The 14,855-nt window shown below is 41.6% G+C and overlaps 1 protein-coding gene and 1 non-coding gene across 12 annotated transcripts in view; both read left to right on the forward strand.

The window, feature by feature from the left end:
• AOPEP (aminopeptidase O (putative)) overlaps positions 1–14,855 on the forward strand; it is a 344,323-nt gene that overhangs the window by 46,021 nt on the left and 283,447 nt on the right. For all 11 annotated transcript variants that reach the window (XR_015243507.1, XR_015243503.1, XR_015243504.1 and 8 more), the window contains exon 3: positions 6,641–6,807. Coding sequence is in view for 6 of the 11 variants with exons in the window: in XM_086685159.1 (XP_086541285.1) it covers positions 6,641–6,807 (167 nt within the window). In the remaining 5 variants the exon portion in view is untranslated. The remainder of the gene's footprint in view (positions 1–6,640; positions 6,808–14,855) is intronic.
• Positions 5,323–5,429, forward strand: LOC112868745 (U6 spliceosomal RNA). Its single transcript, XR_003224342.1, has one exon. It is a non-coding gene; the product is annotated as a U6 spliceosomal RNA (small nuclear RNA).

Genomic DNA, 14,855 nt, shown 5'->3' on the forward strand with positions numbered 1-14,855 from the left:
GAGGGGACACATTCAGCCCATAGCAGCATAGTGTGTCTCACCCTTGTTTGACCACTCCACGAACACAAACGTGTCAAACTGAAGTAGTAGCCATTCTGGCAAGTTCTTCCTCCACTTAGAAGTTCTCTTTTATTTATTTTATTTTTTAACGTTTATGTATTTTTGAGAGACAGAGAGTGACAGACAACGAGCAGGGGGAGGGGCAGAGAGAGGGGGGGCTCGAACCCACGAACTGTGAGATCATGACCTGAGCAAAGTCAGATGCCCAACCAACTGAGCCACCCAGGCACCCCCCAACTTAGAAGCTGTTTAATGGCAGCAAGTCATGGGGCCGCTCTCATGCTGTCTTACCCTGTTCTTTTTCTGATTTTCAGTGTCTTCCTCCACATTCCCACAACTCCCGTGCAGTTAACTGAGCTCTCCAGGAAGTCTTTCATTGGGTGGCTATCCCAGGGCATGTGGGATGAGCCCTGGTGTGGGAGAATTTTCCTTTGCGTGCTAGAAGGAATTTTTCAGTCTGGAAATAATGAAGTTCTAAGCATTGGAGACTGGCGCCTGCACATCTGTCCCGTGAGCGTTTTAGCAACATGGCCGAGGTGCAAGGCTGTGCATGTTGAATAAACACAGCTGCATTTATTTCTGTGATTACACATCCAGATAGCTGCAGAGCATGTTTATAAATGCACATAGATTTTCCTCCCCTCTTGGGGCACCAGGGGTGGGGGACAGGAAATCAGCTGTCTGTAGTTCTTGTTTGTAGGTGTGCATGATGGGAGCCATCTTTACTCTTGAATCACTATGTGGGGAGTAAGATTTTCATGATTCAGTGAAGTCCCTACATTCACCCATTCTCCACTTTTTGTTGGATGCCCAAAATTCCACCATTAGAGTTTTATCCAGAGGTTAAAGTTTTCATCTCTGTTAAAATATAGTTACATAACTTTAAATTGTATTAGATATTTGCACTAGGGCATGTGACATGCATAAGGATACCAGGTTGTAAAAGCTCAAAGCGCCATTGCTTATAAAGTCCCTGGTGCTTGGTTTGGGCATGTTGGGAAGGAAGGAGAGAGGCTGCAACTGAGAAAGAAGAAAAGGCCAAGAAAGGAGGAGGCTGAGAGCACGAAGATAATCTGCGATTTCAAGAAATTTTGCCTAGGACCTCCCTCTTTGGTGATTATTTTCCTATTGGCGAAAACATTCCAATAAGAAAGCAATGAGGTCTTCTATCAGACGTGGCTATATTTATGGATGGGGCTTTTACACTTTCAGAGTTACTGCTCTGGAGACCAAGGGGAAAGTGTGGTGTTTCTCCTAATCAGATGGTGGGGGGGGGTCCCCAAATGTGGGGCGTCCTGATAGGGTGGGGGCAGGCAGCATGGGCAGTGAAAGAATTCACCAAAGGCAGAGCAAGGGAGATAGAAGTTTACTGAATACACTGCAAGGGAGCCCAAGGGAGGACAGCAAAGGACAGACTGTCTGCATCGAGGCTGTGGTTGGGGCTGTTTTTAAGGGGGAAGGTGAGGACATATGGGGACATAAGGAATTTTCCCCTTTTTTCGTACCTGCACCTGGTTGTAAGTAGCTCATAAGTCAATTGGGGCCTGTGGATATTCTGAGGTTTGTCACCTGATGAGCCAGGTGGTTGCTGTGGGCCCTTTTGCCTTCCTCTACATTCCATTACTGAAGCCTGTTGCCTAAAAGTGGCCTCTACAGAAAATAGAGAACACATAGATTAAAGAAAAAAAATGTTTAATGTTTATTTTTGAGAGAGAGAGAGAGCAGGGAAGGGGCAGAGAGAGAGGGAGACACAGAATCCCAAGCAGGCTCTGTGCTGTTGGCGCAGAGCCTGATGCGGGGCTTGATCCCATAAACTGTGAGATCATGACCTGAGCTGAAGTTGGGCGCTCAACTGACTGAGCCACCCAGGCGCCCCTAAAACACATAGATTCTAGCAGCAAGGATGCCCCCGCCCCCATGTAAAGAGAAGGTTGCAGAAGAGGATTGTGAGGACAGTTGGGGGGGGGGGTGGGAGGCAAGAGCTTTCTGGGGGCCTGGCTGCATAACTAATCTCCTTGATGGGAGAGTCCTGGAACCCAGTGACAATAGGACAGAAAGAGCCTTCAAGAGGATGCCAGGGAGGTCAAGACAGAACTCTAGAATAAAGTATCTAGAACTAGACCATTTAGAGGGTAAATAATGGAGAATGGGAGAAGAAAGGATGGTGATAACAGTGCTTTTTAAAAATCCAGCCAATGGAAGGATTTCCTTCCCCACACACTCCCTGATTTGTGGGTGGTACCCAGACTCAAATCTGCCAGCAGCATCAGTAGTTAGTTCATAAACCCATCATTCCTCAGTTTTCTAAGATCGGTCTGATTTCTAACACTCAGTCCCATTGCTGAACACTGTACTGTTTGTGGTTAGAAAATCATGATCTCTGTGCCCATACAAGTGTCCTCTGCCATAGAGTGTGTAAAGCCCTGTATGGGCAAATTAATTAGGAATTCTTCTTCCTTGTTCCTTCCTGTGACCTTGCTTGTCATCTTGAGTTTCCTTTCTTGCTTAATAGCTTTGCAATCCATCTTATCACCTGAGCCAGAAACCTGAGAAAATTCTCTTATCTATTGCTGCATAACAAATTACCCCAAACTTAACAGCTTAAAAGAACAAACATTTATTATCTCACAGGGTTTCTGAGGGTTAAGATTCCAGGAGCAGCTTAATCGGGTGGTTCTGGCTCAGGATCTCTTACAAGGTTGCAGTCAGCTATCTGTCAGGGCCACAGGCATCTCAGCTGGACAATTCTCTTCCAAATTCATTTGCATGGTTATTGACAGACCTCAGGTCCTCCCTGACTGTACACCAGAGGTCTCTATATTCTAGCACATGGGCCCCTCCAGAGGCTGTGTGATTACTGTTTTGACATGGCAGCTGGGTGCCCTCCAGAGCATGTGATAGGGAGGGAGGCAGGCGGGGGGGGGGGGGGGGGGGAGGAAGGGAGGGACAGAGAGACACTGAGAGACCCTAAAATGAAAGTCACAGATTTTTAAATTCTCTAATCTCAGAAATGACATCTCTTCTGCCATATCCTATTGGTCACACAGACCAACCCTGCTACAGTGTGGGAGGGGACTCCATAAGGGTATGAATACCAGGAGGCAAGGGTTATTGGGGGCCACCTTGGAAGCAGCTATCTCTGAGCGGCTCCTTTCCTTCTTCTCCTTCAGCAGATCATTAAGTCCTTCTGATTCTTCCTCTACAGTGTTTTTCAGATATGACAGCATCTGAAATCTGTTTCTTCAGGGAAGAGGCATGGAGGCTGATGGAGGAAGCCTTGGGGACCACACACCTAAGGGCACAGGGGGAATATATAATACTGTGCTCCAGCCCAAACTTATAGGGAGAAGGAGAGCATACCTCTTGGCAAGCCAGTCTTTTGGGGAGGATTCATTCCCTGTGCAGGGAAGGGGAGACATGTAACACTAGAGTCACCCTACAGAAACCAGGTGCTGAGCACAATAGCAAGTGAGCACGGGTGCTTTCAGACTTGACCTAAGCACCTAGGATTTAAGACCATAATATGAGGTCAGCTCCCCCTTTGCATGGGGCAGAGAAAGTCTTTTTTTTTTTTTTTTTTAATTTTTTTAATGTTTATTTTTGACAGATTGAGAGAGAGAGAGACAGAGCATGAGCAGGGGAGAGGCAGAGAGAGAGGGAGACACAGAATCTGAAACAGGCTCTAGGCTCTGAGCTGTCAGCACAGAGCCCGATGCGGGGCAGGAACTCACAGACCACAAGATCATGACCTGAGCCGAAGTCAGATACTCAGTCGACTGAGCCACCCAGGCGCCCCTTGGGCAGAGAAAGTCTCAGGAGATCTCCAGTCAAAGGTCTGTCACTTCCTTGTAAATGTCACAAATAGGTTTAACTCCACATGTCTACTTAGATTGGAAGTGGCTTCCTAGAGCTCTTGAACTGAGAAAAGTTGTGGGATCCATTCTGCTTCAGTGAGGAAGAAAGCCTTGATTCTCAATGTCTACCATTGTCAGAGGAAACGAGTTTATACCTGCCATTTGGCTGGTGGGAATACACCCCATTTCCACCGATGATACCTTTCTTCCTTGAGACCCTCCTATAAGATGGGCTTTGGGGGAAAAAGCAAAACAGTTAGTAGAGTTTCAGAAGTAGGCATACCTTGAACCCCAACTCCGTGAGCTACTTGAGCTGCTACAGCACTGTCCCACCATGCACCCACCACTACCAGCCCCACCTGGGAGGAAGCTGGGAGAACCTCATTAGGTTCTTCAACAGTCTAAAGCTGGATGGTTAACCAAGATTAAGTCAACCGACTAAGGGTCCAAGGAGGCCAAGGTGGGAGTTCAGAACTCGTTGGTGGGAGATTCTGGGCCTTCTATGAAAATTTACCTTTGTTCTTAGATTTATAAACTTGGGACCAGAATCATAAGTTTATGGCCCAGAATAGAGGTCGGTTCTGCCCTCCATCGCCGTTTGACTTGGGACTCTGGAGAGGTCAAGGGACTTTCTCACAGTCATTTGATAAGTTGGCCAGGACCACGGGCTCCATCATTTCTAATCTTTCCCTGCCCTGTGTTGGACGTGCGAGCACAGTGGCATGCACACTGCCTGGACAGAGAGGCTACAGCTGCCTGTTTGCTCTGACATCCAGTTTCTGCCCTCCTTGTGACCTCTGAATGACAAGGAACCTCATTTCCCAGGCTGCCTTGTCTTCTGCCTCCTACTAGGTTTGGCCCACGGTTTGGGTCACTGGTGGAAAATTTGAGAGCAGGAGTTGGTGAGAAACAAGGTATTTCTTCCTCCCTCCCTGCTTTCTTTGGCATCTCCAGTAGTGACTGAGTCTCCCCTGGTCCCAGCACCCGTTGGACAGTCCCCACTGTGCCTCTGGCTTCTGCCACATGACCCCTTGAGCTGCAACCCAGTAATTCCCAGTAACACCAGTTCCCTCAGCCTGAGGACTCACTGCTGTTTACCCCTTCAGCTAATCCCCGGGTTGCCTCATTTTCCTCTGGCTTCTCAGCTCTTCTATTATTGGTATAGCCAGTTGCCTATGTTAAATTACTTATGTTTGGTAAGATCTAGACTGGTGTGTCCTTTCCTTACTGGGCCCTGAATGATGGAGTAGGACCATCATTCTGTGTGTTCCCTCACATTATAGGAACACAATAAATGTTGAGTCATAACCATGTTAATGAAAAAGGAAAACCAGTTTACCCAAGAGAGTTAGTGCTCTGCTCTATTCCTTTACTCTATAAATCAAGCTGATTAAAACTACATCATGTTGTGCTCACTTCGGCAGCACATATACTAAAATTGGAACGACACAGAGAAGATTAGCGTGGCCCCTGCGCAAGGATGACACGCAAATTCGTGAAGCATTCCATATTTTTGGGTAAGGGGTATCAAGGAATCTACCCCTGAAATCATTGTTTCACTATATGCTAACTAATTTGGATGCAAATTTTAAAAAGTAAAAAAAAAAAAAAAACCCTACGTCATGTTTGTCATAATTCCTGAAAAGCAAAAAAGTGGAGACATTTTCTTAAGACATTTTCCTGACGGTCAGTTGTGTGCCTTCAACTCTGGTGTCAAAGGAATGGATTTCTTTGATCTCCTGGATCTTTTCCATCTCTGTCCTCTGATTTAATCATGGAAAGGATCGTTCTTGGTATGGGTGGGTTTGTAATTTTTAATTGTTGCAGAACGAGCCCTAACGTCATACTATTTGGTTTCCTCCACTCGCTTTGGTAATGACTCTACTTGGCCTTCCCATCACAAGCTTGGTTGTTGTGACCTACAGTCCTGTTTATATGCCAACCCCTGTTCTTGGCCTCCACACAAGGATTCCCACAAGGGTTCCATCTGAGATGGTGGTTTCCAACATTGGGGATATCTGCCCGCCAGCAACTGGATTTGAGACCACCAGCTTGTTTTTCCAAACATTAATATCTCAGTGATCTCTAAACATATTTTCTTTTCCAGAATGTTTTCCAAAAGGTTTGTAAGAATGTCTCTAAACCTTTTTGTTTTCTTCTGAAGGTATTAAGGGCCTAAGGGCAGGGGCATGGGTAATATAAATTTTAAATTGGCAGAATAGTGGGGCACCTGGGTGGCCCATTCGGTTAAGCGTCCCACTTGGTTTCAGCTCAGGTCATGATCTCACAGTTTGTGAGTTCGAGCCCCACGTAGGGCTCCCTGCTTGGGATTCTCTCTCTCTCTCTCTCTCTCTCTCTCTCTCTCTGGCCCTTCTCTGTTTGTACTCTCTCTCTCAAAAATAGATATATAGATAAACTTAAAATAAATTGACAGAATGGTATTTAAAGCTATATCCAAAAATATATTCTTCCCTTAAAAAAAAAAAACAACAACAACAATTCTCTTTACATACTTAAGTAATTCATTTGGGAGAAGTTACTACCCAGCTATTCACATAGCCAGCCCTTGGCAGTTTTAGTTCAAAATGCTTTGAAACCAGTCAACTACAAAGCCTCAAATGTTTTCTCTTTAAAAGCTCAACTTAACCTTCACTATGGCGGTGGTGAGAAAAGTGACAACTCATTTAAAGATTCTCCCCTTTTGTTTCTTTGTCTTTCTTCTGCAGGCCATGTGTTTATACTATGGGATCTCCCATAAACAACAGGGCCCTTTTTCCCTGCCAGGAGCCACCCGTTGCCATGTCAACATGGCAAGCTACAGTTCGAGCAGCTGCATCTTTTGTTGTTTTAATGAGTGGGGAAAATTCTGCCAAGCCAACACAGCTTCGGGAAGGTACCGTACATGTGTTCTGTGCTTCTTTCTGTATTGCGCACATGCTGGACCCAGGGATCCAGTACGCGATGTTTTTCTCAACTTTAAAGAGCTCCTTGATTAGTTGGGTTGGAATGAACCTACTAAAAACATTTTGCCAGAGAAAACAGCAGGGGATGGGGAGGGGCACTTGAGAGTCTGGACAAAGCATGCGGGGCTCTTCATGCCAGAGTTATCAATTCCTAGATTATTTTAGCAGTTGCTTTCACCTGGTGGTTTGTGGGCCATAAGCGGGTGGTCTCAGCTGAAGACTTTTGGGCAGGCAAATGTGTCACAGAAACACTGTTACAGTTGGGTTGTCTGGAGTTCAGTCGTGGAGCCTGTACCAGGTTTTTCATTGCACTGAGCCATCGAACTCCTGTTGGCTGACCCACCGGAGATGCCCTGCTAAGGCATCTGTTCTACACACTGTTTGCTGATTCGGTTCTGAACCAAAGGTGTGTAAGAAAGATGGAAGGCAAGTGCTAACGCATCAACGTTTTGTCTGCGAGTCACGTGCCTATTGCACTAGCTAACATTTTCAGTTAGGATCCAGAGTGTGTTGACGCCAGGTAAAACTTTTGTAATTATATTACATATTTTTTCTTCATTTAAAATATGGTGTCTCCTCCTATGTACTTATTATAGAAACTTTAACACTTATAGAAAAGCAGAAGTAATACAAAATAACTTTAGAGAAAGTGGTTGCTAACATTTTGCTGCATTTCCCCCCAGTGTTTGAAATCAGTATGTATAATACGTGTTATCATTTCAAAATTGTCGTCGTAGCACATAAGAGTTTTATATTCCACTCTTTTCACTTGTACTGTATCTTGAATTTTTTTAGGCCACTAAGTATTTTTCAAAAATATGATTTTAATGTCTGCATAATAATTTTGTTGTATATATATCAGATTTTATTTAATGTTTCCACATTATCAGGCATTTTTATTATTTCCAGGGTGTTTTTCCTATTACGAATAAAGTTGCATTAAATTCCTGAGGAGATAGTGTGTATAAAATGAGATAGTGTGTATTGAGTCAAAAGTTTTGAACGTGTTTAAGGTTGTTGATACATATCTCAAGTTATTTTCCAGAAAGGTTGCACCAATTTCCATACCTGTCTAGCTCTGAGGTTAACCTGGAGCTTCACCTGTCTGACAGGCAAGAGAAAGTCTCTCTTTAATTGGATCGCTTCGATTATCAGTGAGGTTGCACCTGTCCTTGTAGATTTCTTAACCATTTTCATTAACTATTCACTTCCTTTGCCCATTTTTATTCTAATAAATAAGCCTTAGTGAAGCTTTTCGAAAGTTTGTTTCACCTTTTAATTTGATTGGGACTTTAAAAAATAAAGATACTGGAGCCTTCAAGTTGGTAAACGTGAAGATGCAGGGAGAGGCATGGATGTTTCGTGCATCTTCCCACGTCTCTTCTCATATGTGTCTCTTCCATCTAGCTGTTCCTGAGTTGTCTACTCTTCATCAAACGTAGCAGAGAAGTACACTGGCTGAGGGTTTCTTTGGCTCTTTGTTTCCTTATGGGGCCCCCTCATCACATAAAACTTATATTAAACAAATCTGTAAGCTCATCTCCTATATAAAAGAATAAAATAAAATAAAATTATTAATCACTTATGATATTTGTGGAAAGTATTTTTCCCAGTTTATAATATGCCTTTTAATTTCATATAATGTTTTTGACCTAGAGGAGATTTTAATTTTTATGTAGTCAAATCTGTCAAGTTTCTCTTAGAAAGTCTTTTGTTGCTCTGAGATTCATCTGCTTTGTTCTAATATTTTTACTTAAATTTTAGTTTAATTTTTGTAATTTAATCTGTTGGCAGTTTATTCTGGTCAGCTGTATGAAATGAGAACTAAACTTTTTTTTTTCCCGAATAGGAAACCAGTTGCTCCAAGATCATTTATTAGATTTTGCTGACTTGTGGTATCTCCTTTTTTAAAACAAAAAAATTATCTTTATTTTTGAGAGGGAGAGAGATAGAGAGAGAGAGAGAGAGAGAGAGAGAGAGAGAGAGAGAGAAACTGAGAGGGAGAGTGGGGGAGGAACAGAGAGACAGACAGACAGACAGACAGACAGACAGACATAGAATCTGAAGCAGGCTCCAAGCTCTGAGCTGTCAGCACAGAGCCCCACGTGGGGCTCAAACTCAGGAACCATGAGATCATGACCTGAGCCAAAGTTGGACGCTCAACGGACTGAGCCACTCAGGCTCACCCCTCTCCTTTTTTTAAATTAAGTTTTTTATTTTAACTCCAGTATAGTTAACATACAGTGTTACATTGGTTTCAGGTGTAAAATCTAACGATTCAACAATTCTGTGCAGTACTCAGTGCTCATCATGACAAGTGTTATCTTTTGATTTGTGAGATCTCCTGTGTCAGAAACTAGTTTTATGCATGTACTGGAGGGTTCAGTGACTGTTTACTTGATTCCCAAGGTCAAAGCCAAACAAAACAAGCAATATATTTAAAAATTTTATTTTTGAGGCAACTGGGTGGTTCAGTCGGTTGAGCATCTGACTTTGGCTCAGGTCACAATCTCACAGTTTGTGAGTTCAAGCCCCGCGTTGGGCTCTGTACAGAGAGCACAGAGCCCACTTCTGATCCTCTGTCCCCCTCTTTCTCTGCCCCCTCCCAGCTCACGTTCTCTCTCTCTCAAAAATAATAATAAAAATAATTATAATTTTAATTTAAAAAAATAGTAAGTAAATTTTTACTTTTAAAAATTGGTCACATTTACGTGGCTCATTTGGAAATGAACAAAGGACCGGGGTGCCTGGGTGGCTCCTTTGGTTAAGTGTCCTACTTCAGCTCAGGTTAGGATCTCACAGTTTGTGAGTTTGAGCCCCACATCAGGCTCTGTGCTGACAGTTCAGAGCCTGGAGCCTGCTTCAGATTCCAGGTCTCCTCCTCTCTCTGCCCCTCCCCCACTCACACTCTGTTGCTCTCTCTCTCTCTCTCAAAAATAAATGTTAAAAAAATTAGAAAATTTTTTAAACAAATGAACAAAGGACAAGAAAATTGCAGTAAAGTTACCTTTTTTGCTCCTAATTTCCACCTACCCAGTAATTGTCCCCCAAGGCAATCAAGGTGACCAATTTTCTTTGTGGATGGTATAGTTTCTCCTTTTTTGTTGCACAAATCATAACATGCTATACACCTTTTTGTATTATGCTTCCTCCTCTAGAATAAATGTGTCTTATAGCTAATCTTACATCTGAACATAATAAAGAACTTCCTCATTATTTTTATGACTACAGAGTATTCTGTAAATGGATGTTTCACAATTTAGTTAACTGATAGCTCTTGACTTCACTCTTTATCAAATAATAAATTTAATGAGCATTTACTTCTCTCCTCTTCCCTCACCACATTCCCCAGTTTTAATTAATACAGTTTGTGGTTTGGGACTGATATTATCTTTATATTTTGTTTTTGTATTATACCTCGTTCATTTAAGCCTTGTTCATGAGGTGTGACAAATATATATCTCTGTGTAATTAATCAGCCCCCCTATGAAGATGTAGACTCTTTCTGTTCCCCTGGAAATTCCCCATGCCTTTGCCATCTCTCCTTAAGTCATTTCTCCCCAGCCGCACACCAGTCTCCCACTGCTCTGATTTCCATGTCTCTGCCTCTCCTGTGGATTCACATAAATGGACTTATTCTTTCATGTTGGGCTGCTTTTGCTCTGCATGTTTGTGAGTTGCATCCATATTGTTGTTGGTGTCAATAGTTTACTTTTTTATTATTTTTTTTATTAAATTTTTTTTTAATCTTTATTTTTGAGAGAGAGACAGAGCGCAAGCAGGGGAGGAGCAGAGAGAGAGGGAGACACAGAATCCAAAGCAGGCTCCAGGCCCTGAGCTGTCAGCACAGAGCCTGACACGGGGCTTGAACTCACGAACCGTGAGATCATGACCTGAGCTGAAGTCTGACGCTCAACTGACTGAGCCACCCAGGCGCCCCAATAGTTTACTCTTTTAAGGAAATTGGTCGGGGGTGGGGGTGGGGGGGCTTGGCTGGCTCAGTCGGTGGAGCATATCTCTAATCTCAAGGCTGTGAGTTTGAGCCCCATGTCGGGGGTAGACTTTGCTTGGAACATTTTTGTTTTTTTAAATAAGATAATTGCTGAGTAGTCACCCATTATATGAATGAACTGCAGGGGTTTTTGTTTGTTTGTTTTTTGTTTTATCTGCCCACCTGGTGAGGGACATTTGAATTGTTTTTGACCATCACAGAGCATATGCTGTGGACATTCAATTATAAGTCTTTTTGCAGATATAGATATCTGCAAAAAATATATCTACTCAGATATATTTCTGAGTAATCGTGGAGTGGAATTGTGGGATCATATATGTATATTTTAACTCTGTAAGTATCTGCCAGACTAGTTCCAAAGTGATGGAGTCATTTTCTGTTCCACCAGCAGAACACGTGGTGTTGTCAGTCCTTTTAATTTTAGCCCTCCAGCTGGTGGTAAAAAACTTCTCCTTGTGGCTTTAATTCACATTTCTCTGACGGCTAATGATGGTGAGCAACTTTTCATGTGCTTTTTGTACATTCCTATATCTTCCTTTAAAAAAACATCTCTTCAACTCACTCATTTATTAAATGTGGGTTTTTGGTTGTTTTTATTATTAGATTGTGACAATACTTTATATACTCTAGATATAAGCCTTCTGTCCGATATATGTATTGCAAATACACTCTTCCAGTCTGTATGGCTTGCCTTTTCATTTTTTACTAGTAGTCTATAATATAACACTGATTTTCCTTAGAGACGTTTTGTTCTGTAGTAATTCCATTACAGATTAAGTTGTTTCTGTAACAGTTTCTTGCAATCCTTCCTCATCTTTTTTATCTCATTACTTTGTTGTCTTTTGATCTCACTATGTTACACTGTCTCAGCCTGTTGCCTTCACGTGGTTTTTTACTATTTTTTTAATAGAAGTTATATCTTGTATCATAATTGGAATGCCAGTTTGCTGAACTTGTTTGGGGTCTAGTAAATTGACTTCCAAGGCTTGTTCTTCCTCTGAGTCCTTAGAACAATGTTTTCTTTGACCTTTATTTTGAGGTTTTTTGTTTTTTGTTTTTTAATAGTGTTCATGGCTTTCCTCTCTGCTATGCACCAACAGACAGGATAAAGTCTATGGATTTCCCTGCATTCCATTCACTGTCTACTTATATGCTGCCTAAAACCCTCTCTCTGTTAATCACAGGAGAGGTTACAAAGCACACCGCTCCTTTATCCAGGCTCTGGTGCCTTCTTGCAAGTTGTCTGATGAACTTCTGCTGGGCTCACACAGGATCTTTTTCTACCCTCCCTATGTGGTTCCGTGACATGCTGAATTGATTGAGTATATGAAATGCCACAGCCTCAAGCAGGCACTGATACCTGAACTCCTCCAGCCTCTGTGGCTGCCTATTGTGGTTTACTTGTGATAACTACACTTCCTCAGATGCTGTGTGGCTCTCCCTCCTCCCACTTCACCAAGGCTACATACTTCCTCATTCATAATTTGGCTCTGCAGTTCAGATATAAGGCTGTGTTTGGCAGTGTTTCTCAAACTTGAGTATTCTTTGTCTTTTTAGAGGGGAAAAAAAAATCCCCTGATTCACTGGAGTTGACTTAAATTACTTGTTTTAGAATGATATTTTAGAAAGTATAAATGGAAGACTGGGTATAAACTTTTACATAATATATGTTATATCACATTATGGATATATTATTGATGTATATTATTACGATATATGTGATATGGTCAGTATATTTATTATTATATATTTCGATAATATTTGTTATATATGTTATTATTATGTAATAACTCTTACACATCTATAAAGCCAAAATCAAATATAAACTAAACATAGACCAAACTATTAAATCAATAAAATTCAAATTAGCAACTTAATTTAACGTAAAGATTATTATTTCGCTGAAATGAAATTGCCCCTCACTATAACTGTAGTGTGGACACCTCCATGAAGGTTCTGTTGAGATTATTGTGCGTCTTCTACCCTGAGCCACACAAGGATCTTGTCCTCCACCGCTTTTCTTCCACGTGTTGTAAAGTTTTTGTTTACACAGCATACTGTTATGTCATCTAGTCCTTATTCACCAAAAACATCATCCTTATGTTCTTTTCTCATTATCTTTCAATAATTAAGGCAGTTTTGCATGTCCCTGTGCAATCATATACACTAGTGCAGATGTAAACTGTGAAATTGTTTACCAGTACTCAGTTATATCTGGATGATCCAGCCTGCTTGCCAAATCTGGCCTGCTACCTATTTTTGTAAATAAAGTTTTACTGAAACATGGCCATCGCCTATGGCTGCTTTCGTGCTACAATGGCAGAGCTGAACTGTTGTGATAAAGATTGTATGGCCTGCAAAGCCTAAAATGTTTATTAACTAGCTTATTACAGAAAAAAAGCCTTCTGACCCCTTTCGTATCTGTCTATAATTGTCTATTTGAAGATTATCAAAATTAGAACAAGAATTGATTTTAAAATTTTCATGGAAATTTTTCATGCCTGCAGGAATATATCTGAGAATCTTTTTTTCAGAATTAACCAATTCAGGGCAGAGTTGTAATAAAGGAGATGCCTACTGGGATTTGCTTATGTTCATACCACTTACACTTACGTGATATCATGGAGTAGACTTTACCAATTCAAACTGAGAAAGGATTGAGTGAGACAAGGAAAAATACTCATATTAATGCCTAATACTGCAGTTCCCCTACAGACCACAGCTGAGGTTTTCCAAAGGACAACCGGAAAAGAGTACTAGCAAAGCTCTTTGCTAGTTCCAAAATGGCTATCTTGAGGATGGAATAATGCCTCCAAATTTCTGTGCGCTCCCTAGAGAAAAAGGGTATGTGGCTACAAGATGATACTACTTCCTTTCTAAGTTATGTTTTCTAGATTGTAGAGTGGTCTCCTAGGTCCTCCACTCTGTTATGCACAATGCCCTTTAAAACGACGAGCTCCCCTCAAAAACATGAGCGGAAAACTGGGCCCCCAAGTCACAGTTGCCATCACAGTGACACATCAGCGTGATTAGCACATTTGGCAGGCACCAGCTGATTTCCCGAAAGAAGCAAAGCGCCTGGGAGCAGCATAATGTAATGAGGCAGATAACAGCAACAGAAATGACAGCAGCCTTTGGGCAGGGGACAGACATCAGAAGATGGACCTCTGAGCCCTTGCTACAGGAGGGAAATCATTCCTCTTTGCTCTTTACAAAAAGAAGGCTAATGGTTTAGATTGCAGCATGATGACCATCATAAGAATTTTATTAGCTCAGAAGTCACTAGCCTTTTTTCAAGAAGGCTACATCAAAGCTATCGATTTAGATTGGCTGGTTTGGCCCCTTTATTATTTAACTTCCCCAGCATAATTTCATTTGGGCAGATAGAAATGTTAGCTTGTATGTTACGGTTGGCCTCTGTTGCCTGCCAAAATGTAGCTCAACTATTATGCACAGAGACCCATTGCCCCCCAAAAGTGCTTTGTATGTAATAGGTGCTCAATACTTGCTTAAAAAAATATGTTCTGTATAATCAGATAGAAGTTCATGGAAGGAGCATTTAAAAGCACTACTGAATAGTAACAAAAAAGATTTCGGGGTCATTTCTGTACTTATGCTTCTGTTTAGAGTTTATGCCTTTTTTCCTAGGCTCAATAGATAATAAAAGAAAAAAGAACTGGCACAACATTCTTGTTTTTCCCTGTTCTGCAATTCTTTTGTTTAGTTTAGTTTTATTTTATTTTTGTAGAGTCTAACTTAGTTTTATTTTTGTAGAGTCTAATTTAGTGTATTCCTACTAACTAGGTAAATAAAACATTCCACTTATTTTTCACTGGAAAGCCTGATGTAAATGAATAAAACTAACCTAAGCTGCTTACACAAGTAGGAGAAGAAGCATATGAACAAGAGAAAGGTGTTAAAAACTCTATGTGCCCTCGCATAGTATCTGATTTCATTTTTCTGTGC

This window comes from Puma concolor, chromosome D4, assembly GCF_028749965.1.
Source record: "Puma concolor isolate L17-30 chromosome D4, mPumCon1.1.hap2, whole genome shotgun sequence".
In the NCBI taxonomy this organism is placed as follows: domain Eukaryota; kingdom Metazoa; phylum Chordata; class Mammalia; order Carnivora; family Felidae; genus Puma; species Puma concolor.